Raw genomic sequence first — 27,404 nt, 5'->3', positions numbered from 1 at the left:
TCATGAAACGAACGTGATTTAATTGCAATAACGCAAGCGCATTCACCGTGAGAACAGAGATCGCTGCCCGATTGATCAATCTTCCTAGCCCGATCACGCGTATCAACGCTTACCTATATACGTACGGTATACAACGTACACAATAACATTAAAGGCATCCTCTTGACAGCGACGGCGGGCCAAGAGGATCGCCATGGGAACGGGACGAACACGCGGTGGCGGTCGATGAAGAGGCGCGTGGGCGCCGCTTCGTAGCCGTAAAACCCGTAGGGACCAGACCCTACGCGCGGTTGTCGTCGTCGTCTTTGGGTGTCTCCCACGTTTATAATAAAATAATTATATTATTCTATTGCGTTCTACTCGTCGCCGAACCAAATTCTAATCAATTCTCTCTATTGATAATTACGTAAAAACCTACGTGGCTACGTGTGTTAGCGCACGCGCAGGTTAACTTACTCTGAAGGCCTCAACAATTCACCACTTTTTTAAGACCGACATCTGACAGCTTTTTTTATATCGGGTTTTTCCTTTTTTCACACGCATTACCGAAAGCGACTAATGACGGTTAATTTTAAGTATTAATTGCAAATACACAAGACTAGTATACAAAGAACGAAAATGATATATTGAATGATAATTTACATGTTTGTAAAGTTATGATTAAAAAAATTCACGCAATACAGACCCCGTCTCAAACGAGAATAATCATTTTTCGCGCATACAGACTGACGGCTCCAGCAGAGGCAAGCCTAATTTTCCCCACATAGTTAGCCGACGTTTTCCGTAGACAAAGTACAAACATTTACAATTAATATTCCTAATTATTAATTAATAATATTATTATATTTAAATTGGGAACCGCACAATAGTTCAAATCATTGGTGGGAGATGTGTGGAAATGTACAACAGTCGACCGATTTATTATTCTCTTTTAAGACAGGGTATAGAAAACGTAAGTCTTCACTCACTGAAACTTTGTTGTGTCATAATAATTAACCTCTAAAAATAATACAATTAAGTATAGATAAGGTTAAAAACAACAAAGAAAAATGATTTGGTCAAAAATTTGTTATCTGAACTATTTGGTGAACTTATTAATACATGATGCTAAAACAATAGTATGGCCTTATGAATAGATATCATACTATACACTATTACACATAAAAAATATTCAAAACGACACAGTGCTTTAACCAGGAACTTTATACAAAGTTAGACATTTTGTTAATTTACCTGAATAACTTATTAAATAAAAATATAATTAATTACATATCATTTTTTTAAAATTAATATAATACAAAAAACTAAGGTAGTTAATAATTTAAAATGCATATCTTGTCCTAATGTCTTCAAGTCTTTTAGACACTTCGGCAGGAGTCTTGTCGAGATCTGCTGCAATGCTTTTCTGTTTGGCAATATCGATAGAATTATATTGTTCACATAAATCGCCATCACAGACATTCTAAATTAAAAAGAAAAAAACAATTATATCAAATATAGTAAAAAACAAATTATTAATTAATTCACTTACTTTTACAGGGAAATAATAAGATCGATATGATAAATGATCTCTTCCGCAAAGTGGTGGGTTCTCAGATCTCATATGCATTTCAAGATGCTGGAAAAAGTCTTGTTCTTCATGTGCAGTAAATGGCACGAGAACACCAATAGTACCAGTCACAGTAGCATAAACAAGAGATTCAGAACCACCAGGTATTAATGTAGCTTTCTAAAACCAAAAATAAGTACACTTAATATTAGCAATGATTAATAAATAAATCATTTGGTAAGTAGATTTTAAATGTAATTAAACGATCATCCAAATAAAAAATTCAATAATTATTTTATTACCATAATAAATAGAATAGAATCTAATTAAGATAATGATACAACTAAAATTCATTTATTAGTTACGGTGAATTTTTACATAGTGCGTGACATCACAAAATTCAAATTCACCATAACTATAGCAAACGGATGGTCACAAACTTATTTTAGTGGTATCATTTTTTTTCATCGTAGTATGTACTATAATTCAAGCCAAAAAAAAATTTTTGAGTTGGATGGTCCTTTAAGAACTTGTCAGTAAAATAAATGGAAATCATTTAAGATATAACTATTATATCAGATAATGTATAATGATAATAGTATTTAATACTAAATTTAAAAAAATCATGTTTTTTTTTTATTTTTACATTATTTGGATCAATTAACAATTATAGATACATAACCATTGATATACACTATTACATTTTTTATAATTTGTCTGATCAGTTATAATAAAAATTAATCATATTAAATTCATAAGTCTAACGTGTGCGAGATATTAACATCATTTCAGACAATTTTTTTTAACATTTACAAAAGTTAATAATAAATAAAAATATAAACAAAATAGTACACAAAAAATATTATGGTTTATTTTTAAAAAAAATACATGCATGACTTACTTGTATTGAAGTACAAATTTCTCCAATATGGAAATTCACAATAAAATCAGCTTTTTGAGAAGCTCCATTAAGTAAACCACGATCCCACAGGCTTTTATTACCTGTTGGATCATCATCAACTTCATCTGATATTGATGATGCTAACCGAACCTAAAATCATTAAATCTTAAATGATTATTTTTTCTTTTACATTTTAAGTACAAACAATCAATATGGATTAATTTCAATAGCTATTTTATTTAATTACATTTTAAAAGGGGCCGATACATAGTTTTAAATCATTATTACATACCACTGAAATATTTCCACATTTGTCAGCTGTAGCAACTGTATTATAATCAAGTATTTCCATTGCAGTAATATATCTAGGTTGTGTATCATCAGCAAAAATAATTAACTGATTTTCATTACGCTTATATCGTACCATATACACACTTTCTTGCACGTCACTCACATATATTCTACAGCCCATAACACGGATTCCAACTATTAATAATGGAATTTGCTGTAATATAGTAATAATTTAATAATCATTAAATCAATAGTATAATGATTTATAAATATTTACTTACTTTATTTTCACATTTCCGTAACAGTTTTTTTTTACCAATGTCATAAAGTCGTAAAATTCGACCAATACCAATTATAACACGTCCCTGGAATCCACATATTGCAGTTGGTACATTATCAACTGTAGTCTTATGAACTAATTCCAAAGAAGTGCATGTAGGGTTAACTCTAAAACATTACATAATATACAATGTAAAAATAAATATTAACTAAGAATGTGAGTATTATTTTTTAGATAGTCAGGGTAGTGAGATAATTCATTTAGTTATAAAATAGTTTGCGCTTAACTTACTTATAAGTGTAGATATATCCACAAGTAACATGTCTTGGGTTCAGATGAAGTTCATTTGCAACACCAAAAAGAACAAACTGTGAATCTGGATAACTCGAAAAACGTACAAGAGCAACACTGTAAAATAATAAGTCAAATTAAAACAATCAACAAAAATAAACATAAATATGTAACACATCACAATAAAATACAAACCTCATAACAGCTTCATTTTGAGGGAACCTATAAACAGCTTCTGTTATACCTTGAACTGGATTAAACAATCTGACTAATGATGCCCACATTCCAGGACCAGCTTTGGGAGCACCAAAAATATTTTCTGGTAAATCTTCATTCAAAAAAGCTTCAGCCATTTCCTTAGCTAATTCTTGTTCTTCCTCTCCAGCGGCTTCTTGCATTTCTTCTGCCATTTGTATTCGCCTCTGTTTTTTGGTTTGCTCGGTGTATGCATTGTGTTCAGTTTCCACCACAATTAAATGAGCAGAATCAGGGTGGATAACAAATTTTCTGGGTGTATATTCAACAGGAAATGAAACTTGGTTGAATACAGCTCCCAATTTTTCAAGGGCCAAAATGCGCAAGGTATTACCAGAAATAGCAACTATACCTTCAGGACACTGTTCAGAAGAGAAACCAGATGCATATTCTAAACTTTCATATGACAACGGAGTTAGGTGAAAACGATTTTGGTAGTAATAACTAAGCCATGATCTACTTGACATGGCAAGTACCTACAAAAAAATAAAATGCATACATGAGTAAAGCAACACATATTATATCATAGCTTGTTAAAAGTATACTAAACAACTTACAGCTTCATTTCCCCGGGTTCTGATTTTAAAAAGTTTTACAGGTTTGCCTCCTAAATAACGTGCACGTGTATCAGCCATTTCTCCAGTAACACCATCCAGAACTGTACGTAGTAATACACCATTTTGTAAACCAATATTCAAATACAGCATTGATAGTGAATTCATTCCTGGTTCATCCGAAGAACCACCGTCACTAGCACCCATTTCTACAATACATAATGATTCTGGCATAGCTGGTATCGCTTGCATTTTTAATTGTACTAAACAATCCTTTAAATAAAAGATTTATTTATAATATTAGAATATTAGAAACATACAATAACAAATTAACACTTACAGTAGTATCTAAAGAAATGATACGGACTGTTTCATCAGTCAACCCAACAGCTAAAAAGCGTGACATCTGTTCCCCAGAAGGAGCATTTGCTAATGCCATACAAAGAACATCAGAATTCATTTCTTTACGATCCTTATGTTCATTTAAATGTCCAGTCTAAAGTTAAAAATCATAAATAATTACTTTAATTATATACACATAAATATTTAAAAACCAAATTAAATAACATATTATGAAAACTGTGTAAACATGGTTCACTTCAATGAGCATGTATCGGCTTTTAGAAGGCGACATGTTTGCTATTTTAGAATTTTATCTAGCATCAATTTTATAAATTATTGTAATTATTTAATTTAAAATAATTCAAAAGTAAAATGTGCATAATCTCACGTTGTTTGAATTAAATTATTAAATTTTAAATTTTTGATTGTATGCTAAATGTACAAACATGGTTCACTTCAATGAGCATGTATATTGGCTTTTAGAAGGCGACATGTTTGTTATTTTTTTTTTTTAGCATCTTTTATAATAATTTACTTGAAATATTTCATTAAATTTAATATTTCATAATATTAATGATGCAATAAGTTAATAATAATAAATATATAATACCCAGAATGATCTAAAATAATAAACTAAATAATATTGTAATATCTATACATTTTTGCAGCATAACTGAGTATAAAATTATATAAACAATAATTTTCTTCTTACAATTAATTTGGGCATATTAATAAAATATTTTTATATTATGGTATTAAAAATATTATTATTGTAATGTATACTGTTTTCATTTGACAATATAAGGTGTTTTATTTACCGGATCCATTTCAAAATATACAAGTTCACCACCACCAAGGGCAATTACAACTTGTCGTTGATTAGCAGCACACTTAACAATCTTCTTCTTTTCAGGAGCTTTCCAGTCATGCATTCTTTTATCAGAACGAATGTGGCGCACACCATTAGGATAAATTTGTACAACAGCATCATCACCTAATGGAGAACAAGATAGTGTTGGCGTAGTTCCTAAGAAACCTGAATCGGAAACTTCTTCCACAGTTTCTCCAATAGACAATACTAGAGTGGCATTTGAGAAAGACACAATGATATAGGCATCAAAATTTTCTGAAAGAATGAAAACAAAAGAAAATTATCATAAAATATTGATTCAAAGTTCTGTAGATGGAAAAAATAATTAAATCTTGGATCAAAAAGGAAAACAAAATTTAAAATAGTTCAACTATGATTTTTTAAGAAACAAAATGAAGATGGCTAGTATTGAAAAAAGTTGATATAACAGAAATATAACAGAAAGAGTTTATCAATAAATTATTAAAAACTCAGAATCAATCAATACAAAAAAACATTTGGATGCTTCATGTTGTATTTTATCAAAATAAGTTAAACTATGTTGTGATCAATAGTAGACAACTAGTTGATTGTTTATTGTTGGAATGTCCAATATTAGGACTCATCCCATTTACATCAAGATGCTGAAACAGTGAAAATATTATACACCAGTATTTTCTTGTCAGTTAATATTTTATCTTACAACATAAATTAAGAAACCCGTTTTTCTTTAATTATTTCGGCTGAGGAAGTGTTCTTATTTTATAAATGGATTTCTTCAATCAATCCCGTCCAACTCTAAACTCACCTATTTGATTCAGAGCCACTACGGTGATTCAATACCTGAAAAATAAACGAACTGATGTTTGATAGATTTTATAATCTATTCACCAGCGCATTAATATACGATTGGATTTTAAGATTTCATAAGAATATTCAAACAATTTAAGAGTGGACGGTTTTAAGATAACTTATTAATAACCTAAGTACCTTCCTAAATATTGATAAGAAAGATTAAATAAATAAAGTAGGTATTGGTGAATCCTAGAACTTAAATATAAAAACTATGCAAGTTTCTCAAATATTATAAAATATAAAACTAAAAATAAATACTAATATCCAAAGTTCTGTATACTATTTTATGTAAAAAATCTTACCATCTGCTCTTCTTTTCACTGTCCATACTGCATTTGGACTTCCGGGTAGTTCAGAAACTGCCATTTCAGAAACTTCAAGACCGTGCCTTAAAACTCTTAAGGTAGATCTTGAACCTCGACCACAAGCCATATATAATTGTGGGGTATCTTCGGCAGCTAAAATAAAAATTAATAAATGCAATAAGTACCTATTTGAAACAAACACAACTTTCAAGTTTTAAAACAAAATGATCAAAAATACTAGTTGTTGGTAACCTGTTCAATTTCTAATTAATTTTAATTGAAAATCTTAAATCAGATCCGCAGATTAACACAGGCATCATTATTACATTCAGCCATGTCGTGTAATTTTTATCATCATTTTCAAAGTAGTAGGGTCTTATATGAATATTGAAAAATAGACTTAATTTTAGTATAAATACTTATTCAATTATAAAAATGTATCGAGTGTTTCCACACAACTTGGTCAATCAACAACTAAGCTATAGGATAGTTAAACGAATTTATTTCCCAACCAATATTGAACTTTTAACCAAAGTGATTAAAAATGGTAAGTTGTTGGTAACCTGTTTAATTTCTAATTTTAATTGAAAATCTTAAATCAGATCCGCAGATTAACACAGGCATCATTGTTACATTCAGCCATGTCGTGTAATTTTTATCATCATTTTCAAAGTAGTAGGGTCTTATATGAATATTGAAAAATAGACTTTATTTTAGTATAAATACTTATTCAATTATAAAAATGTATCGAGTGTTTCCACACAACTTGGTCAATCAACAACTAAGCTATAGGATAGTTAAACGAATTTATTTCCCAACCAATATTGAACTTTTAACCAAAGTGATTAAAAATGGTAAGTTGTTGGTAACCTGTTTAATTTCTAATTTTAATTGAAAATCTTAAATCAGATCCGCAGATTAACACAGGCATCATTGTTACATTCAGCCATGTCGTGTAATTTTTATCATCATTTTCAAAGTAGTAGGGTCTTATATGAATATTGAAAAATAGACTTTATTTTAGTATAAATACTTATTCAATTATAAAAATGTATCGAGTGTTTCCACACAACTTGGTCAATCAACAACTAAGCTATAGGATAGTTAAACGAATTTATTTCCCAACCAATATTGAACTTTTAACCAAAGTGATTAAAAATGGTAAGTTGTTGGTAACCTGTTTAATTTCTAATTTTAATTGAAAATCTTAAATCAGATCCGCAGATTAACACAGGCATCATTGTTACATTCAGCCATGTCGTGTAATTTTTATCATCATTTTCAAAGTAGTAGGGTCTTATATGAATATTGAAAAATAGACTTTATTTTAGTATAAATACTTATTCAATTATAAAAATGTATCGAGTGTTTCCACACAACTTGGTCAATCAACAACTAAGCTATAGGATAGTTAAACGAATTTATTTCCCAACCAATATTGAACTTTTAACCAAAGTGATTAAAAATGGTAAGTTGTTGGTAACCTGTTCAATTTCTATTTAAATTTAGTAAATCAGATCCGCAGATTAACACAGACATCATTGTTACATTCAGCCATGTCGTGTAATTTTTATCATCATTTTCAAAGTAGTAGGGTCTTATATGAACATTGAAAAATAGACTTTATTTTAGTATAAATATTTATTCAATTATAAAAATGTATCGAGTGTTTCCACACAACTTGGTCAATCAACAACTAAGCTATAGGATAGTTAAACGAATTTATTTCCCAACCAATATTGAACTTTTAACCAAAGTGATTAAAAATGGTAAGTTGTTGGTAACCTGTTCAATTTCTATTTAAATTTAGTAAATCAGATCCGCAGATTAACACAGACATCATTGTTACATTCAGCCATGTCGTGTAATTTTTATCATCATTTTCAAAGTAGTAGGGTCTTATATGAACATTGAAAAATAGACTTTATTTTAGTATAAATATTTATTCAATTATAAAAATGTATCGAGTGTTTCCACACAACTTGGTCAATCAACAACTAAGCTATAGGATAGTTAAACGAATTTATTTCCCAACCAATATTGAACTTTTAACCAAAGTGATTAAAAATGGTAAGTTGTTGGTAACCTGTTTAATTTCTATTTAAATTTAGTAAATCAGATCCGCAGATTAACACAGGCATCATTGTTACATTCAGCCATGTCGTGTAATTTTTATCATCATTTTCAAAGTAGTAGGGTCTTATATGAATATTGAAAAATAGACTTTATTTTAGTATAAATATTTATTCAATTATAAAAATGTATCGAGTGTTTCCACACAACTTGGTCAATCAACAACTAAGCTATAGGATAGTTAAACGAATTTATTTCCCAACCAATATTGAACTTTTAACCAAAGTGATTAAAAATGGTAAGTTGTTGGTACTTTTTTTATGGTAGTAAAGTTGATATTAGTCTATTAGCAACATCAACCACACTAAGAGGACGCTACACCTGCATGTGCTGTCTCCATCTTACAAACATAAAACATGACGAAAAATATTTTGCACAAAAATGAACCAAGAAGGTTAGTCATTATTCATTACTAAGAAACAACATTTTCCCCACATAAAAAGGAGAACTTTGGCTGTGAAATATTATTTTGTTTTTTTGGTATTGGAACTACAAAAAAATGTATTCAAAAATCCGGACATGGATTTTGAAACAGTAAGGATTTTATTTTCATTGAAGTAATAGAAAAAATAAAAACAATATTTCACAAATGTTCTCAGTTAAATTGTACACCAATTTAATTTTAATTATCACTATTAGCCTAAGTGGTTATATCCCGCACAAAAATGTATGCCGTTTTACATGTGTAAAACAGAGACAACACATCAAGTTTAGCACCCTCTTAAGATTATAAGTAAAAGTATAAAATTTAAGATCATTACCTAAATCAGCAACTTGACAAGCCATTATAGGTGACAATGAATCCATTTCATCAACTAATACTAAATTTCTCAATTGTCTTGGAGCAAAAAAAAATGTATCTCCTTCCTCAAGAGGCATTGCTGAGCTAAACTCTGGTTCATCATCATCATCACCCAAATTGGCAATCTGATATAAGTAACTATATAATTTAAAAATATTAATATTTTTATGTTATCAATCAAGTCTTAGTTATTATACTTACTGGTTACCAAACTCTGATGCTACAAATAAAAACCCAGTTTTTAGAACACACATGGCAGAAGCTACTGGAACAGTATCAAAATATTTCATTCTAATTTCTGTAACAAACTCTTCATTGGTTTCTAATGTCACTTTGAAAACATCCCCTTGTTCTGTCTGAACCAAGAAGAAAAACATAGATTTAGTCTTATGTGTAGCACTACATACTAAAATCATTCCTCTTTCGGGATCATCCAAATCGTTCTGTAAATGTAAAACATCATTATCATCAAGCCAATAATTACATTTATTGATTTACCTATACTCGCAACACACAAAGAGAATGACTAGTCACATATTTAAAACAAATTTTTCCACTGCGCCACTCACCATAATAGGCAAGACATGGGAATTTAAAAAATAAATAAGAAGCTGACTGCACTCACTTAACAGATGCAAAATTAGCCCAGACATGCTCTTAATGTGAGACGAGTGTGCATATTTATTTTCAACTTATATAATAGGTAAAGAAGTTTAAAATGTACTCTTTAATATTGTAAGACATTACAGAAAGAAATTATATTAAATAAAATCTGAACAAAATAGTATCATCTATTATTATAGCACTCAATTTACGACCGATGTGGGAAAAGTACTCGCACATAAGAGATACCTATAGTGCATTAATACAATTCAATATGTTAAAACTAAATATAAAATATTAATATTAAATTATTTAAATTATAACATTATACAGGGTGTCCTGAGAGGAGGATTTACCCATTGCGATATCTCCTAAAATAATGGAGATATCATAAATCTGGTTTATAATAAGATTTACAGGGATAACTACAAATATTTCATATTTAAATTTAATGTTTTGGTAAAAAAGTCAAAAATATATTTTTTAATTTAAAAAAAATGAAGATAATCATTTTGAAGAGTTTATTTTTTTGAAAATATTGACATTTCAACATTCTAATTTCATTAATTTCCTGATTTTTTTAATATTTTTTCTAGTTTAATTGTGAATTATTTAAAGCAATATCATTCTATCAAACATGTGATCCATGTGCTCGTATAGCTGGCAAACAAAACTAAAATCAGAAAATTAATGAATTTAAAATGTTGAAACGTCAATATTTTCAGAAAAATACTCTTCAAAATGGCTATCTTTATTTTTTTTAAATAATTAAATCAAAAATATTTTTTATTTGATTATTTTAACAAAACATTAAAATTAATTAAAACATAAAATATTGCTAATTTTAGTCCCTGTTGATCTTATTAAAAAACCAGAATTATGATATCTTCATTATTTCAGGAGATATCGCAATGGATAAATCTTCACAGGACACTCTGTATAAAAAAATTGTAAATACACTATTAAATTAATATCATTTCAAACCACGATTTAAGATAGTTTGGTTGCTCGACAACCTATGATAAGAACGTTTTAAACAGTCAACCAAATTTAATAACTAGAACAGCTGGAATATTGTACACTAGGGCTTGCGAAATGTGTACCGATCATGATTTAAGAATAGTAGCCTGCCAGCATGGTATTGAGCTTATAGGCTATAAGCCACTATTACATTCAAACACTAGTAGTGCATTTTCCAGCTATTTTTAATAGTGATTTCAGTAAACACTTTAAAATGATTCATCGGGCAACCATACTATCTTAAATCCTGTTTCAAACCAACATTTGTTGTCATCTTATAATCATATAACATAAAAAATTTAAATTAAACTTGATATTTACGTAATTTTTATTAGATAGTACTGATAAGGAATTACATTCATATTAAATATAATCCAATAAAATGAATAGCATCTATTATTATAGCACTCATTAACGACCGGTGTGGGAAAAATACTCGCACACAAGAGATACCTATAGTGCATTAAAATTAAATTAGAATAACACAATATAAAAAAAATCTAATTACACGTCTACGTGGAATCGGACATCGTATGTCTGGTTGTTCTCCTTGATTTTTATAAGTAATATAATTTTCTGAACAAATCAGTACACCACCAGGTCCATCTTTATCACCAGGAACAGTAATAAGAGAATTAGCATGTTCTTCTAAAGGTTCACTATATTTACGAACTACATGATTCAAACCAAAATCAACTTCATAAAATGTAAGAGTCTGTCTTGTAGTTTGAACAGCTTCTCCAGTTGGATCTGCATCAACTTCCTACAAACACATGATTAAAATAAAATTATTTTCTCTTTATAATAAAACCAAGAATTTAAGTCAAACTACTAAGTATAAATTACAGTTAAAATAGATACTGACTGTATAAAAAACAATGTTACAATAATATTTCTAATAAAAAAGATAAAAAGGAAATAAATAACTAAAGCAATAATACATTTAATACATAATTAAAACATAAATAACATAATTATCAGTAGGCGGTAGATATAAAAATCAGATATGAAATGTTATATATATATATTTTTTTTTTAATAATATAGAATATGACATTAACTTGAATCAACCTAATATATGTGTAATAGCCAGTTAATTGAAAACTTGTTTTTTAGAAATTATTTATCTAGATAAAATGAAAACTTTATGAAGTATTAACTATTTTGAAATTATTTTTATAGCTATACTGAAATTAAAACTATGAGCTCACACTAACTCAACAAACCTTTTTGCACTTTTTATATTCACAAGAGTTGTTTAAAAAAAATGTGAATAAATCAAGAGGTGTTTTAATTTAAATTATTTAAGCAAGCACAGATGAACAAAATTGAAAAAAACAAGTGCAAGACAACTATTGTATTTCAAAGCATTAAATTTCCATATTATAGTTTGTTATAACATGATATACATTGTTTAGAAAATAGAAAGAAACAATTCATGTAGTATCACAATTATTGGTTAAAAATAAGGTACTTCCTGTTATACAAGACTACGGCTATTTTCGCGACTACCTCTGTTATATAAGACTACCAAAATGTGCACACTTTCCTATTATCACAGACTACCTTAGTTTTATTTAATATTTATATTTATATAATGCGCCTGTCCCTATTTCATTCTTTGATATTTTTTTTAATCAGTAGGTATTATTGGGATGGCTATATTCTTATTCTAATTATATATATATAAAGGAATTAAATACCCAGTAATCATTTGTAATGTATTACACAACACGCTACATATGTGGCGTACGGTCACTAAAAACAATAAAATAATAATTATAATACAAAAATAATAGTGGTAAAAAATGGTAAATCCACAAATAAAATAAAAAATAATGATGGCCACATTTACGAATTATATATAAAAAATAATATAATAATTTTAGATTTTTTTACATCAAAAAAACTTTTGTGTCATAAATTGTTCTCTATTTTGAATATCGATGTGAAAATGGCTGTAACATAAATTTTGAATCACCCTGTATATATATAATAATATAATAGATAATAAAACAATTGTGAATTGCTATACTAGAATGCAGCACGTGGATATCGTATAGCTAATTGTGGTAGTCGTGATAAAAGAGGTAGTCACGAAAATAACTATAGTATTGTATAACAAAAAAGTACCATTTTGGTAGTCATAAATAACAGGATTGTGATATTGTCAAAAATCATAGTAGTCTCGTAAACAGGAAAGTACCAAAAATAGGAATATTTGATTAATTGAGTTCCAAAATAAAATATGAATATAAGCATTTTATTTTTTGATTACCTCATAGTCAATTTCAAGGCAAGCAAAAATTGGATTGTCAAAAGCTACATCAATTCCAACCATATGGTACACAAGTGTATTGCTTTTATTAGCTTCCAAAGGAGATGAAATTGTAAGCCGTGCTTCAGCATCTCTGTTAGGAATGTAAACTAATTTTTGCTTTTCTACCGCGCCTAAAATAAATATTTAAAAATTAGTAACTAATATTTATTTATTTGTATTTAGTTAAAATATACCAATCATTATAGCTCTTCCTTTTGGGTCAATAGCCAAATATTGTCCAGGAACAATTCGCCTGCACCCACTCTTTCCAAAAGTTTCTTGATGCACTTTATCTAAGACATTTTTTGAAGGCAGATATTCCAATATAACAATTCTTCCAGAATCAGAACCAACAACTATGTAATCTAAAATATATTGTTACACGTATAAGTACTTCAAAAGTCTTAATTTAAAATAACATAAAATAAAATTGAATAACAATCGAAAATCAACAATATATTTATTGTGTAAGGACATGATAAAGTGGATTGAAACCTAGTGCTATTCTACTCCTTTGATGCATATTTTAAAGGTTATCCAACAATTTAAGTAATATACATATACCATGTGTTAAACAGGGTCTACACACAGGTAAACAGTAAACAAAATATCAACTTATATATACAAGACAAGATTATTCAGTGTTTTTAAAAATATCAACTGTTTAATTTTTATTTTATTGTCCTTAAATGGACCCAGCTTTATAACAATAAATTTAATATTAAAATAAATATGGAGATAAAAATGAATCAATAACCAAAAGAAAAAAATCTATCATGTTAAGGGTGATTAAAACATGGTTAAAAAACAGCATTTTACCTTTAGTACCGCCAGATTGCCTAAAACTCATCAAAGCTCGAATAATTCCAAATACCTCAACAGTTAGCAATGTGTGGACTTTGCCAGTATTTGTATCAGGTCTCATGAGCTCTAAAGATTTTCCACGAGATACTAAAATTTCTTGTACTTTTCCACCACTGAAATTGCCATGGATAGCATGCGTAATGCCGCTACCACGTTGCAATGTCATATTATACAAATACATGATTAAGTCGTCTTCTGATCAATTTATCTAAAATAAAAAAAATATACATTATATTACATGTGTCATAAGCTACATAGATACTTAAAAATATAATATGCAATAGATCAATAAATATAAATATGTCACATTTTAATACCAAACCACCAAAATTATGCTACAAAAACATTTAAAAAAAGTATACCTATGTCAAACAATTACTATTCAACGACAAAAAAGAAAACCTGGTTGATGTTTTAATGTCTTGTTAAACATTACTCCCCCGAGTTGTCGGTTAAACGAAACAACTAAACAAACGCACACGTACCGCACTACCGCGGCGTCAAGCGCATTTCAAGCACAGCGCATGCTGGCACGGCGAATGCTGATTTGCAGAAGTCGTAGCGAATAAAATCGCTTAATGAAAGAATTTTTAAACCCTGGCGGGGAGCCGGTGCATGAAACAGGAGCAGCATAAACGGAAAAACGATTTTCTAACCTCAAAAATTGTATATTCAAAATTTTTGTTACCTAACCTAACCTTAGAGAGGGGATGGGTAGGAGACTACGGGAGTAAAAACTGTAGACCTAAGTTGACGAACAACTTCCCGTACCGGGTCGTACACTCGTACCCAATAGGCAATAGTCAATACCCCTAGTCTTTTACTACCCAAACAAATAAAACAAATACAGTACTACAGTAGTCTACAGCTACCCGATTGATTGGCGAAATATTAAACAGTTTACGTTACCCGTAGACGACAACGATGTCTCGCTCTCTTCCGTTCAAACCGAAACCGCACTACAATGAACGATCGGTGCAGGTTTTTGGTGGCATTGCCGAGAGAGCGTCTGGTGAAAACCCTGACCCTTAGTTTCGGATAAGTTCAAACTCGATTGCTTGCTCGTACACAAGACGAAGCGGCAAAATGCCGGCGTGTACGAACCATTTGCCTTTGTCAAGTTTAGTGACGACCACGTTATGTATTATACTATAAAACAGCGCATAACAACTTTAACAACGAATTAAGATAATAATATAGTTATGGAAATTATACTTGTTATAGTCGACAAAAAACAGAAGACGCGGTGAACACGGTGAAGTCATTAAATTACCATTTTCCATACGGGCATACGGCATTTACGACGATGCGTAGTCACTTTTGAGAGGGGGTGCGTGACAGTAACGCCACGTCTGACAGTTAGAAATTTCTCTAACGTTTTGTTCCACGCCACTCGTTCCCGCGCGTTTTTGAATATTTAAAATGCAGTATGCTGTATTCATACATACCTAATACACATACATGTAACCATTAACCAGTATAGTCGCTAATAGAGGCTTGAGTCCACTAAAACATTATTTAACCACCCTTCAAAAAAACAAAAACAGGTCAATGTTGTAAAATTATCTACTAAAATATATTTCTAAGATAACCCGTGGTATCTCCAGTATAATTATAGAACTATTAGAACTAAGCAACTGTTTATAAAGTATACACTAGAAGATTGTATGTGTTAAAATATTTTTAATTTAAATTGAATTTAAACGATATTTTTCTATATGGAATATAGAATTCAATAATTGTATTAAAATTAAAATTAATTACGAACATTCATAACATAATTTAGGTCATAAGGTGATAGAAAATTGTGCTTAGTTGTTGACTCAGTGGTCACAAATCACCTATATAATTTATTTAAGAAATAGTTATTGCATCTAAACTACTGACAAGCCGACAAGTGGTGCGCTGCAGCAGTGCAGCAGGTACTATTAACACAAGTGTTATAATACTTACGTGTAATACAATCATACAAATATAATTCGTACAACTGTATAAGTCATATTATAATATAACAGTACCATAATCCGAATATATTTATTTTTGGTGGTGGCCGAGGGGAACTTAATTTTTTTTCTCTAGTTTTTGCAATGTTAAAATATCTACGTACCGATACTTTATGACCGCTTTGTTGATTAACTGTTTAGCGATTACACATCTACATTTTCTTATGACTGTACAATTATGATAATAACTACGAAATCCACCTCTGCAGAAGATACATATAACATAAGTTAGAAATAACATAGTATACAACTAATGAATAAATAACAATATTTTTTACACACAACCATATGTTTACATTGAACTATCATCAAAGAAATAATCAAATTTGAATAAATGTTCGTTATTATAATGATAATAACGAAAAATAATAATAGAGTTATAAATAACAAAATAGGGTGACATGCTGTTATGTCTAGTATTAACAGGAGGGCTCTAATGCCAATAATAAGACTCAAAGTCTCAAAAGCTCATGGCAGTTATTGATTCCATTTAATAGCTTGTACAAAAATAAACAATCATTATAATTTCATAAGTATAGAGGTATAATATTATATACTATTTCTTGACTTTGGTAATAGGTAGTCCACTCAACTACTCAAGTATAATTTAACGGTTCATATTATTTCAAGTAGGTACATTATACTGCTATTTTTTGTATTTCGATGACTATGATTGTGAATATATTTTATGTTTACTCATTGTGGTCTATATTCAAATAATTAATAATTATACATATTTATACTGCATACAGGTTTGATGTATAAAAAAAATAAAATGTAACTAAACTTTTTAGGAAGACAAAATGAAAAGTCAATTAAAAACATTTTATTCAAGAAGCATATTGCCCCAACTACTTATTGAAGATATGAACTAATTATTAGAACACATTTATAAAGTTCTTAATTTTTTTGTTTCATAATATTAAATAAATTATACTTATCATTTTTTTTTTATGTAAATTATTTTTTTTTAATTTGTGCATGACGTATTTATTAGTTATTATAACTTATAGAGCACTAATACCGTAGATACCAATCCAATGATCACCCATGTCTGCAAGTGGGTTACGCATGAATTTTATCCAGACGGCAGACAAGAGCTGTATTATTTTATATTTATTTACTAGCTTATTGGTAGTACTATAACTGCTATAAGCAATAATTATGATGGCATAGGACGAGTACACTACGAGTCTACGAATTTATAGTATCATTGACTATAAATAGTACTAATTATTATATCAATTAAAATTTATAATTTTTATATTCAACAATTCCGTCGCGAAAAATACGATAACGGATTAAGCATTATAATATTAATTAACTTCTCACACATTGACACAGGCTGTGTTATACAGCCAAAATGTGTATGTAATATGTAGTGCTGTAGTGCCTAAACTATACTTATAAGTTATAATAACTTATACTGACTATATTAGTTATCGCTATACTATACTGTCTATACTTAAGACACGTTATGCTCCAGCCCCCTAATCCTTATTGGCCTTAATATATCTTTGGATTTTATCAATTTTATTGATCAAATCTGTTTGTCAATGGTTCCAAATTAACGAACAAGGCAGGATGTATGAAAGTTACAAAACTTTTGGGTATGTATTTTGTATAATGTATATTATATGTACAGTTACGTTTTATAAAACCTAAATTTCTATAGGCTTTTGCACAAATAGTTTTTATGTGACGTTTGAAACTCAAATCAGATGATAAAAATATACCGAGATGTCTCACTTTAACACAACATTAATATCGAAGCCGAGTTTGATTGTAATGGTAAAATGTTATGTTGTTTCATTTTGAACGTTTGTGATAAAATTAAATTTTGTAGGATATGAAGATATGATATTTTATATTTATGTTATAGGAATTGTGCTTATATCCATCAGTACTGTAATTAGGTACAATGTGTAGCGAATATCCCGTATTAATAAATAAATATTGAAGTGGTGATGATACTAAGATAACGATAAAATTGAAATCGATAATTGATTTTAACATAAAATTTTAATGTATAAAAACCGGTGTAGATATAGGTGAGCCTAATAAATAGGGCTAAGATTTCTATACATTTCCATGTTTTTTTCCTAAGTCCAAATTGATTGGTTGTCAGATATATACATGATTTGGTTTATTCTTGATTAAATAGTACAATTTATTTTTTTGCATATTTTTACATATTTTGAACATAATGCATATAATTAAATAATATATAATAATAAATAAATTGTAGAGAATCTTGTTAATTTAAAATGGCATTTATTTAATAAACGTCTATTATTATTGGTTTATTTTTCGAATTATCGTAAATATACTACCTATTTAAACTAAAATTAACTTAATAGTAGTTAATACTAATAATGAAGAATAAGGGATTCAAAACATTTCTAAAACTGTGTAAAATAATTAACGATGATTATAAAACGGAAGAAAAAGATGTTAATATTACTTTAAATCCAGGACAAATCACGTCATTTAAATATGCTCCAATAACATAGTGTGATGTGGAAAGCAATTTCAGCCAATATAAATCTTCGATTTAATCGCCAGTCATTCACATTTGAAAATTTAAAAATCATAATTTAATAATAGTATGTAATAATATTAACTAATATTTAAAAAAAAATGGTTTTGCATATTTTTGTAAATAAAATACATAGTTTACAATTTTTTACTGCATAGAAATCCTAGCCAGTCATTAAGAATGATCCGGACCTTCCGAATATATCTCAATCACATTTTCATCGGGTATTTAAGCAATTTAATTTTAAATGCACTAAAAGAAAACCGGACAGAGTATTAACTGAAACAGAAGATCTCGTAGTATGGCGACAGAATTACATTAGACATATGACGTTATCGGAGCGAAGGTCGAAAAATATATTATTTAGATGAAATGTCAATAAATGTCGATGACTGTATTGGAGATACATTAATAAAAAGATTATCTACAAGACCGAAAAAACCAACAGCCAAAGGGGAATGTTTGTTAGCCTTCCATATAAGTTCAATTGAAGGCTTCGTTGATGGTTGTTTGATGTGTTATAATTATAAAAAAAAAAAAAAAACGCGACCAACTACTGTGACGAATTTATTAGTAACATCTTTTATGATTGGTTTTGTGGAGTTTTGGCTAGGTTAAAGGATTACTGTATTATAGTAATGGACAATATTTCGTATCGCTCGCTCAAAAAAGAACCTATTCCCACAATGGATTGGAAAAAAGAAAACATAATAAAATGGCTGGTTTTTAAAAATTGCGTCGTCGATAAGCCAATGATGAAACATCTATTAATGGAAAAAGTGAATGAAATCAAACCTTTTCATGATAAATATTTAATAAATGAAGAAGCGTTAAAAGGTAATAAAGTGGTCTTACGTTTACCTCCTCACCACGATGAACTAAATCTTATTGAGCTAGCGTGGTCGATGGTAAAAAATCATGTAAAACAACACAATACTACGTGCAAGTCGAGTGATGTAAAGAAACTACTCAGCGATGGAATTCAACGCATAACACCTAAAATATGGAATAATTTTGTTAGCCACACAATCACAGAGGAAAATAAATTGTACAAAATGGACTTCATTGTTGACGAAATATTAGATTCAGTATCGGATACAAGCAAGAGACACTTCCTCAGACTTTTCTGATTGATATGTATGTATATCTAATTATTTTATTTTAAAATAGGTAATTGTATGTATTTTTTTTTCATATCATAATAAACATTTTTAATACGTTTTGAACATTCACGCACTTGATAATTAATATGGTCCAGTACTCCATCCCAAGATTATTAAAAAACAAAAAAATACAATAATTTGCTAAATTTGCTTTATAATGCATGTCTATGATGTGCGTAGACACTTTATAGTTCATTACTGATAATATTTCACTCTGCTTGTCTGCTTACTATGTCCAGACTAGTAGTTGACGCTAGACGCGACGTCTGGACGCTGCAGGGAAACCGTACCTTTATACTGCTTATAATATAGTGTAATTGTTTACCATTTGCTACGCGCTGTATACAGTACACATAAATTGCACCGCCGAGAGCATGTCTCGAAACGGTCGCCGCGTAATAGTATTAAAATAGAATAAAAATTTCAATACGTTAAAATGTCTAAGTATAGAACTAAAATGTCAAAATAATATTTTTAAATTTATAAGTATCATTTCTGTTAAATACTAATATAATTATTAGGTAAAACATATACTGCCAGTCTCTACAGTTATCATTTTTGAATTACAATTAAAAGAAATTAGCAAGTTGGTACCGGTCTCCTGTAAGGTGTCGACTGACTAGTGGGTACTGTAATGGGTGTGTAAGTGTGTTCAATTTAAAATCAGTAACATAAGACTAACATTATATACGAAAAATGAATTTGAAACGGAGAAAAACTATTTTTATCAGTAATTTATTGTGGTAGTGGACAGTGATAGATTGATGTTTTTCCCTAAAACATTGCATTTAATATTTATTATATCATTGTAATTATTAATAAACTCCAAAGTTAATAATACCATTGATTATAAATACTAACTACCTAGTATTACAGTAAATAGTAAATACCATAAAACTGTGTGAATAGGTTCATATTATAATTATGTAGTATTTTAAAATGTCATAAGGTATAGTAAAATTCAAAATATACATAGTGCTGTCCCCAGGAACAATATTTTTAAATATTAACGAAATAATCAACATTGTTATTTATCATTAAAATACATAATTTCGTCCAAATTTAAACTACAAATATGTACAAAAAAATAATTGAGTTTGCATATTTAGATAGTATATAGATAATTTATATTATTATAATTGTTGGTAAGTGTATTATGTTCTACGATTTCTATTATTTTATTAACCAAACACTTCACACTTTTGTTAATTAACAATAATATTAATGAAAAAATATTTTATTAGAACCATTGACATTATAGTACTAAATAATAGTTACATTTTGTTTGCTAGGATTAATGATTATTACAAACAAAATCAAATCGTAGTTTAGTTTTGCTGAATTTGTAGTAACTTATTTAAATACATAACAGTATAAAAAGTAATTAATAATATAATAACTTATCAACTAATAACCTTACAGTAAACAAGAAAAATTATTGATGAGATAATGATACATTTTTTAAAAATTTAGTTTAGTCTGGCCTTTTGCTCTTCCTCTAGCTCTGGTAGTAGCTGCTCTGGATCCTCTGCTGCCACGACCTCTTTTTCCTCGAACATTTTGAACACTTGTACTTACAGAAAAATCATTACTTATTTCTTCATCATCTGATTTGGCATGTGAAATATTTGATTCGTTGTCAGAATCATTTTGAGCTGTATATTGCTGGGAACTCAATACTTCACGAACCTAAAATTAAAATAGTCTTAAATACCTACAGTAATTCATTAATATTTGTCAATAAATTAATGTCATACATCATTAGCTTCATCTTTTGATTTTTGGGTGCGAGAATTGTGATAATTAATAATGTGCTCTGATATATTATTTTCATTTAAATCCTCTTGTTTTATAACATGATTTTTCATTTTTTTCATTTGATGTCTGTAAATAATTAAGTTTTATTTAAAAATTCAAATAATTTATAACACATGAGTTTAAGACTAAAAATATATAAATGCTATTTGAATAAAATAGATCCTACCTAATGTGGAAATAAATATATTTTTTTTTTTTAAACATATATAATATATATATTAACCAAATACCATTCACTCATTGATTACTACATTTTAAAAATATGATAACTTGAAATTTACAATAGTAGTTCCTTTAATGTTCTAGATGTGCAATAAGACAGGATTTAAGAAAATTCACATTTTAAAGTTGGATTTACGTAGAAATTTTGTTTCGGCAAATGAAAATAAAACATTTAAGGTTTGTTTAGAGTTAATGCCTAATGGTAACTCAATACAAAAGATTTACAGAAAGAAAAATAATTTTTATAATTGGATATAACTTTAGTGTTGTATTTTAAATTCAATCAAAACATTTAATGAAATTTAAGATAAGGTTAATGTACTATATAAAATCAAAGGCCTTAAACAGATTACCCTTATGAAAATCTAGTTTTCAAATCATGTTCATAACATATTTTTCAATAGATTAAGTAAAATGTATAATGTATTAAAGCTACTTTTTATTAATTACATTTTATTTGTCTAGCCATAATTAGTGAATATAGTTAATTCTCCTTGATCTTTTTTAATTTTTTATTTAATGTTTTTATGGAAATATATACACTTTTTATTTAAATATTTATTAACTAATACAGATATTAAAATTAGATTGATTTAGGACTTGGAACTTAATGCGCTTAAAAAGTATAAATATGCTCTAAAAATATGCACTTATATTTTATTTTTTACACAAAATTATTATTTTCAAAAATATTTTATAAAATATTATAAACACGGAAAAAGCAAAACAATAAAAATAATTCTGATCTTTAATTTTTAATCATAATTTAAACAAAAAATAAAAAAAAAATACGATACAAGAATATCTAATAATATCTCTCAATATTAATGTACTTATTTTTTTATTTACAAATTTTAATACTAAATCTTCATAAATTATAAAATATGCTCTATAATCTAAAAATCACTAAGTATGCAAAAATATGTACTATAACCTTTTGATATGTTTCTCTTAGTGTCTTAGAACGAATTTCTAGCTCTCTTAGCAATAAATCTAACGGTTAAAAAAAAACATGCAAATGCAACAACTTCCGAGCCCTATAAATAAATTATTAGTAATATTTTAGTGTAATTTTTAAATGTTTTTAACATTCGCTGTTATTAGTAGAGCACATATTTCTATGAAATTGCATATTTTTTACTTTTCATATTTTTGGATTTTTGTCAGTAATATTTACATATCATAATAGTTTGAAGTTACTAACAAATTTTTTTTCTGTGTTTAAAAAATATATTGATAGAAAATGTTACAGCTTCACTGAAGAAATGCTTATGTTTATTAATTTTAATAATATTTTTCATACATTTTTTAATACTCACGTTACAACTTTATTTATTGCATCAAGACGCGATTTATTTACAAGCCAATCAACTGCTTCAGCCATACCATCTACAGATAATAATTCTAATTGATTTTCCTCATTTGTAGTTCTAAAATATTGATCAACAATATGTTCAATATTATCCATCTAAATCAAAATCATTATAAATATTAAATAAAAATTAATTAAATTGATTTATATTAATAATATTAGGTCTGTAAGAATAATACTTCTTCATTATCCATAATATTTGAAAGAGCTTGGTCATCAATGCATTTAGTTTTTTTTTGAACACTTTTCTTTTCCATTCTTAATAATATCATATCATTAGAATTTGCAACACGGTCTTGAAATTCTTGACCAAATTGAATGCCATTAAAATGTTGAGTTTCATTAGTATATTCGACTCTGAGTCGTATTAATGGTAATTTTGGTTGTTTAGTGTGACCTAAGCATAATTAATAAATTAAATTATATAGCCAATATGTCACTTTTAATGGGTAGATTTTAGCTCATTCAAAAAATGTTTATGTTCATTTCAAATTTTACAATTAGAATTTTTATCATTATTTAATATATCATTTCATTTTTTTAACATGTTTCGAAAATAACAAAAAAGACATGAACAAATAACATTGAAATACCCATGAATTATGTGGGAGGGGGAGGGGCCATAACTACCATTTAAAATCATCACTCAACCTTTATCTACCAGAATTTTTATTTTGGCTAATACTATTGAATACCACAATGGTTATTTACAAATATAAATGTATAAAAGTATATCAAAATAAAATGTTATTGAGATTATTATCTTAATAGCATTTTATTAAATTCTTCATATTCAGTGTAATGTGCATATATAACACATTTAAGACAAATAAACAAATAAGTTAAAAATAAAATACAATGAAAATTATTGTCCCCAAAAGCCTACGTTTATGCAGGAGATAACAATTTTATCTAGCAAAAAATATTAATTTCTAGGCTATACATAAACTTAAGTTAAAAGTTTAAATGAAAAAATATAAATGACAAAAATAAACTATCCATATCAATAACTTCTCTACTGTAATAATTATAATTATTTATTATTTAATATATCATGAATTTATTAATAAATTAGTGAAATTTATTCTGAACTATTTTCTATGACATAAGTACTTAGTTTTTACAAGTTGATAAATTATTTATTAAAAAAAAAAGGTATGTACCTATCTAAAACAAACAGTACACTTGCTACAATACCCTTAATATTGTTCTATTTTATATTATTAATGAGAACATTTCTAAATTTTAATATAATTAAGTTAAGTTAAATTTAAATTGTAAAAAAGAAATATTATAGTATTTTGTAAATTATATTATTGCATACATAGAATACATATTTTTAGAATAGGATAACGATAGGGGTAATAATTCTTACATAGCAATAGAATGCAATAGTAAAATCAAAGATAAAGTTGAAAATTTATTTGATGGGAAGTTAAATTTTAAGTGATTAATTTTGACTGGTAATGGGTTTATAATGAATGAATACTAAATTTTAGTTTCCATTAAAATAATTCAAACCTACCACTATATTTAAGACTCAATTTCAATAATATATCCTCAATTTGTCGTCTTACAAATTCTTGAGTTTTCTTTGAAGTACTAACATCTTCATCACATTCTGATAGTTTTACTGTTTCAAAGTGCATCAGCCTAACAGTTTTCAATTCAAGTGGTTCCATTTTGAAACGTTTACCACTGATAGTTAGTAGTCCAACATATTTTGTACCTGCTTCTCCTTCACACATAGACGTTGCTACGGTACTACCTAATAGTAAATTAGTAATTATTTTCAATACATTAGGTATAGAAAAATTTTTATGCAATATTAATTTAAGCCAAGTTATAATTATACAAACACTATTATTGCTATTACCTGGCTGACAAATATAACCTGAACTTGAGTCCCCTCGAACAGGATCAATTAAACTTTCGTGTTCATGTCCCCAAATGGTAAGCATTATATGACTTGGAATACATTTTTCAGATAAATATTTTGTACCTGGTCGACTTACACGATTTTGATGGCACACAAATATATTGAACCAATCATCTACATCTTCTAGTGGGCGATTCATAAATACTTTTTTATCCTTAAATAGTCGTTCTAACCTTTCATCTCGAATATGACTCAAACCATAAATGGCAATTTTATTTGATCCTTTTTTTAAAAGTATAGGATTTATTTTAAGTTCTTGAAGATTTGTTTGCTTACCAAAGTAATTAATTAAACCCATGGAACTTAAAAGGTCCATACATGACATTTCTCTATAACCTTGAAAATGTTTTACATATCAATATTTTTTTTAATTGAATAAATAATATTAAAATATTTTACCACAAGGATCATCATGATTGCCATGAATTGAAAAAACTGGAATCGAAACATTTAGATTTTGGTCTTCAAAATTGACAATAGGATGATTGCAATGTTTAAATACTTCAGCTTGGTCACAAACAAATTCCATATTTATAGGTCTATATTATAAAAATAAAATCAGAAAATTGAAAAATATTTTATTCATACTAGTCTTTATCTGAGATTGGTGAATAATAGTTAGGACTGGGATTTATATGCAATAAAAAACCAAAAATATGTACATATATATGTAATTAAAATGGCCAAAATATGTAGTATAAAATAAAAAATATGTAATAAGAAAAATTTAAAATTATTTTAACATGTAAAATTAAAGTAAAATTCTAAATAATTTTTAAATAATATACAATAAATTGTTTTTAATTTCTAATCAATTTAATTTAAAAATATAAAATATAAAGATATTTTTACCACCATGTGAACGCAAGTACTGACACTGTTGAAAATTCATAAATATATTTTGTCTAATAATTGTTGAATGTAAAGTATAATCTAAAATCATCAATGTATAGTTATCGAACAGAAACAAATAATATAAACTATAATCAAGTTATTAATATTTAACTAATACTTTCATATACTTATTTCCTATATGCATTATAAACTTATAATTTTTACGAGTACTATTATCGATGTATAAATATATAATACTACTAAACCACCAAAATTGTCAAAATTTACAAAATATGTAAATAACAATGCAGATATTTTCCAAATAATGTTAAAATATGTATTTACTAACAAATCTTAGCCCTAATAAAAATTAATTAGTTAATTATTTATTATTATTATATAACTCTTATAGACTTAAGTTTATTATAAAGTTCTTTAAATATTTACTTGTCTCCCAAACAATAAGTACGCAAGAGAGAAATGCATCTTTCTAAAGATGCTACTGAAGGTTGGTTGACATGAAATAAATCACCAGCTAACAATATAAAATCAACTTTATTTTTTACTGCTAATTGTAATACTTCTTCAAATGTATTGAATGTGTCATCAGCTAAAATAAAAATGATAAATAAATGAGTATAATTTGTGGGTATTACCTAAAATTAGGTAAATAAATATTAATAATGTAAAATAGAAATATGCTTGTAATTTTGATAAAAATAAATATATTTTCTTAAGTAGGTAAACACGACATAAAATGTTTAGGTTATGTGTGCTACACAAAAAACTAATAAATGTCACGTCTATTCTCTTAAAAATAGCCATGATATATACTTATATTAGGTATATTAAATTTTATAATAATAGATAATATATTATTATAATACATAATTATATTATAGTAGCATGCACGGCTAGTATAGGTCACATGTTATAGATAAAAAGCAATTTTTTTTCACCTCGAACCAAATTCTTTTCTTCAAAACCTAAATGTAAGTCTGTTGCTACAAGAATTTTGAAGTTTTCTGAATCGTCTTGAACACTTGTTTCAGACATTTTGAAATTCAAATTATAGCAGTAATATTGTGTTATACGTAGTAAATTGAGTTAATCAATTTAAAATTTTAAAATTTCTAAGCACCAGTACTCATAGTAGAAAAAATAACGACAAGATTAAAAATTAACACTAAAACTAAACAATGAACAATAGTTGAACAATTTACAATATTTTATTCAATCTATTCAGTTATTCTACATCTAGTATCATAGTATTAAAATATTTAAAGCCCGGGAAGAACC

At 27.6% G+C, this 27,404-nt stretch overlaps 3 protein-coding genes across 9 annotated transcripts; 1 reads left to right on the top strand and 2 right to left on the bottom strand.

The window, feature by feature from the left end:
- Positions 1–1,050: 1,050 nt before the first annotated feature.
- On the bottom strand, positions 1,051–15,537 carry LOC113555062 (splicing factor 3B subunit 3-like). Of its 7 annotated transcripts, XM_026959369.1 has the most exons (19): positions 15,431–15,537; positions 15,125–15,364; positions 14,171–14,423; positions 13,546–13,716; positions 13,310–13,482; positions 11,540–11,794; positions 9,610–9,851; positions 9,368–9,546; positions 6,471–6,626; positions 5,282–5,589; positions 4,462–4,617; positions 4,125–4,394; positions 3,508–4,043; positions 3,313–3,429; positions 3,023–3,188; positions 2,743–2,955; positions 2,451–2,600; positions 1,532–1,729; positions 1,322–1,462 (listed from the first exon to the last, which is right to left on the bottom strand). In XM_026959369.1, the coding sequence occupies exons 3-19, from the start codon at positions 14,394–14,396 to the stop codon at positions 1,322–1,324; spliced, it is 3,657 nt and encodes a 1,218-aa protein (XP_026815170.1). In that variant the 5' UTR covers positions 14,397–14,423; positions 15,125–15,364; positions 15,431–15,537. The 7 variants fall into 7 exon arrangements, with proteins under 7 accessions (XP_026815174.1, XP_026815170.1, XP_026815169.1 ...); XM_026959368.1 differs by having other exon boundaries at positions 15,125–15,498; XM_026959372.1 differs by lacking the exons at positions 15,125–15,364; positions 15,431–15,537 and adding an exon at positions 14,701–14,719.
- Positions 15,538–19,443: 3,906 nt separating this feature from the next.
- Positions 19,444–19,887, top strand: LOC113552421. Its single transcript, XM_026955305.1, has one exon. The coding sequence runs from the start codon at positions 19,444–19,446 to the stop codon at positions 19,885–19,887; it is 444 nt and encodes a 147-aa protein (XP_026811106.1).
- Positions 19,888–21,174: 1,287 nt separating this feature from the next.
- LOC113553571 (double-strand break repair protein MRE11) lies at positions 21,175–27,329 on the bottom strand. The gene is made up of 9 exons (XM_026956958.1): positions 27,065–27,329; positions 26,553–26,715; positions 25,671–25,810; positions 25,209–25,607; positions 24,858–25,100; positions 23,512–23,729; positions 23,280–23,428; positions 21,678–21,804; positions 21,175–21,609 (listed from the first exon to the last, which is right to left on the bottom strand). Exons 1-9 carry the CDS (start codon positions 27,159–27,161, stop codon positions 21,382–21,384), a joined length of 1,764 nt encoding a protein of 587 aa, XP_026812759.1. The 5' UTR covers positions 27,162–27,329; the 3' UTR covers positions 21,175–21,381.
- Between the last annotated feature and the right edge of the window lie 75 nt (positions 27,330–27,404).

This window comes from Rhopalosiphum maidis, chromosome 2 (genome assembly GCF_003676215.2).
Source record: "Rhopalosiphum maidis isolate BTI-1 chromosome 2, ASM367621v3, whole genome shotgun sequence".
NCBI lineage: Eukaryota > Metazoa > Arthropoda > Insecta > Hemiptera > Aphididae > Rhopalosiphum > Rhopalosiphum maidis.
The sequence above is the reverse complement of the archived record's forward strand: the minus strand, read 5'-3'. Positions and strand labels throughout refer to the sequence as shown.

Excerpts from the sequence above, each read along its gene's own strand:
- LOC113555062 (XM_026959369.1), bottom strand. The coding sequence starts at position 14,396 with ATGTATTTGTATAATATGACATTGCAACGTGGTAGCGGCATTACGCAT. Across the intron at positions 13,483-13,545 it reads AGGAAGAGCTATAATGATTG|GCGCGGTAGAAAAGCAAAAA; the intron begins GTATATTTTAAC and ends TATTTATTTTAG. Across the intron at positions 1,730-2,450 it reads AAATTTGTACTTCAATACAA|AAAGCTACATTAATACCTGG; the intron begins GTAAGTCATGCA and ends TTTTGGTTTTAG.
- LOC113552421 (XM_026955305.1), top strand. The coding sequence starts at position 19,444 with ATGGATTGGAAAAAAGAAAACATAATAAAATGGCTGGTTTTTAAAAAT.
- LOC113553571 (XM_026956958.1), bottom strand. The coding sequence starts at position 27,161 with ATGTCTGAAACAAGTGTTCAAGACGATTCAGAAAACTTCAAAATTCTT. Across the intron at positions 25,101-25,208 it reads AGGTTATATTTGTCAGCCAG|GTAGTACCGTAGCAACGTCT; the intron begins GTAATAGCAATA and ends ATTTACTATTAG. Across the intron at positions 23,429-23,511 it reads ATATTATGGATAATGAAGAA|ATGGATAATATTGAACATAT; the intron begins GTATTATTCTTA and ends ATTTTGATTTAG.